Genomic DNA, 2517 nt, shown 5'->3' on the forward strand with positions numbered 1-2517 from the left:
CTTGGGAGGTGAAGGTTGCAGTGAGCTGAGATCCGGCCACTGCACTCCAGCCTGGGTGACAGAGTGAGACCCAGAATCAAAATAAATAAATAGAATAATACAATAAAATAAAAATAAAAACTGTCAGTAATTCTCAATTTTTATAAGAATGTAAAATGAGTTCTTTAACCTACTGTTGGTTGGAAGCTATTTAACACATTATATGTATTATATTTATTAATTATATGATAATTATGATAGATAATTATGTGTATAATAATACATATATATGTATTATATGGAGTGTAGTTTTATCATTTGGAGAGTAAATTGCTACTTTTTCCAAAATTTTAAATGCATCTTCCTTGGACATAGCAATTTCAGTTTCAAAAATCTCATTAAAATAAACACTTCCACACACACAAACTAAGGTGAATCTATAAAGAAGTAGAACACAATATTCTTTATGATAGTAGGCAATAGAAACAAATATGCATCAATAGAAAAGCAATTATATGATGGAATGTCTCAAAGTACTAAATAAGCACCAAAAAGAATAAAGTGAACTTCTCTACTGATATAGAAAGGTCTCTAGGATACTTTATTAAATGAAAAATAAATAGCAAGTTAAAAAATCTAATAAATCCAATTTACATGACAAAACTGTGTGTATATATGTAAGTTTCTGTGTGATTGCATAAAATTATATGCAATGATATATAACTGAAATTAAACAGGCTATCATGATATACCTTAAAGTGTCAAAGCCAGTGTTCTTTAAGAAGAGTGGTGTGAGACAGGGAAGAATGAAGAAATGCAGGTAGGTCTTTCGCCTTTGCTTTACCTGAGTCTTATATGGTGAGATGGATTTGTGTGCTGCTTAGGAAATAAAACACGATGAGGTCCGTTTATAGATTCAAGACTTCAAGAAAAATAAAAATAAATTAATATTCATTTGATTTTTGTTTCTTTCCAAAAAGAAAAACCTTCATCACAAATATGCATGCTCTAGTAACTAGTGTTACTGCACTAGTAAGAAGGAACATTTCAGGTTTTTCTTGCAGAAAAATCAACTTGTTTCTGGTAATTGGATCAACTATAACAGCATGCATTTTGAAGCTTGAACTTGCCCCTGGATCCAGAGGAAAAAAGCCTTGGGACAAGCAGAATTATCTTGATTTTCCTTATCCGTTCACTTTTACTAACAAACTGAAATGAACATTTTTTTGACATGAAGAGGAGTCGTGAAAATTCTTAACCCTCTTCATTTTATTGCTATGTTCAAATTATGACTCACTTTATTGCTATGTTCAAATTATAGCCCCTTTATCATATTTCTCAGCCACATCAGCAAATATAGTTCTTATTCCTATCTTTTTACCCTTCATCCTATCTCCCTTATTTACTTTCCTTCTCTCCTTCCCTTCCTTTTCCTCTTTTCTTGTTACTTTTAGACTCCTATCGACATTTTGCTCTAGATGAATGCTACCCTCCTCCTCACTTGCCACCAGGGAGATATTGCACAGGTGCAGCCCCATCTGTCCCAATGTGCGACTCTCACGATGCAATAGTATACAGCAGTGTCTCTCAGCGTCGCATGGGGCAGGATCAAGGTGCTGGACTTTCTGTCTTCTGTGATGATCAGAGAGGCCATTGCATTGGTCTCATTGTTTTTTAGACCATGAATGACATACTGTGGCCCCTGGGAGTGAATCTGTCGATACCAATGTATGTACTCATTTCCACCGATGGTAGAGTGATTACAAGGCAGGTTTACAGCTCTTCCTTCAGCACAATCCATGGAGGTGGGTTGGGTTGTCTTAGCATCAATTATAGTCCCTAAGGGATCAAGAAAATCAGATTAGCTTCTGACTCTCAAACCAAGGTAATTCTGTGGATCAAGGATACAACACTCCCTTAAAGCTCCAAAACTTTTATGTCCTGCGAGAACACAAAAAATAGCATTGGTTTTATTATAAAGACCAAAGATACATGCCAATAATAATAGACTCTCTAGGCTGTATTCCATGGGCTCCTGACTTAATAAACCCATAGATTTCATACAATCGAATACTGCCAAGGGCTCTTCTGGGATTATGGTTGTGATCTAGCCTGGTATGTAGATGTATGTACTTCCTAGACAAATGCACAGAATGGTTCTCAATTATATCTAGTATGCTGGAAAAAGCACAGGGAGCATAGAGGGCAAACCACCCTTCGGGGTCCCTTGTCCTCTGAAGCCCTCCCTAGGTAGACCCAGAGCACTTACCAAAGGTCAGAAACACAGTTACTCTTGCCACCAGCCTCATACTTCAAGGACAAATGAGGATTATGGACCCAGAGTTCAGTTTTTGTATCTGATTCTAGGTTTAAAGAATTTCCAGAGAACAGAAGCAACAGTTACTGGTAAAGACTTGCAAGGAGTGCAGCTCTCATTGTGTTGTTGTCAGGATCTTGTCAGCCAATGATAGAGCAGTTGCTTTTCTGTGTCTTCCTCTCCAGGTTTAGTCTTTCCTGAGAAGACAGTGAGGATATCAA

General features: G+C 36.7%; 1 gene segment (V, D, J or C); it reads right to left on the minus strand.

The window, feature by feature from the left end:
• Positions 1 to 502: 502 nt before the first annotated feature.
• Positions 503 to 2517, minus strand: LOC105499638 (T cell receptor alpha variable 26-1-like). The segment is given in 2 exon segments: positions 503 to 1818; positions 2249 to 2517. Coding segments are annotated over 2 exon segments (405 nt in total).

This window comes from Macaca nemestrina, chromosome 7 (assembly GCF_043159975.1).
Source record: "Macaca nemestrina isolate mMacNem1 chromosome 7, mMacNem.hap1, whole genome shotgun sequence".
NCBI classification, from domain to species: domain Eukaryota; kingdom Metazoa; phylum Chordata; class Mammalia; order Primates; family Cercopithecidae; genus Macaca; species Macaca nemestrina.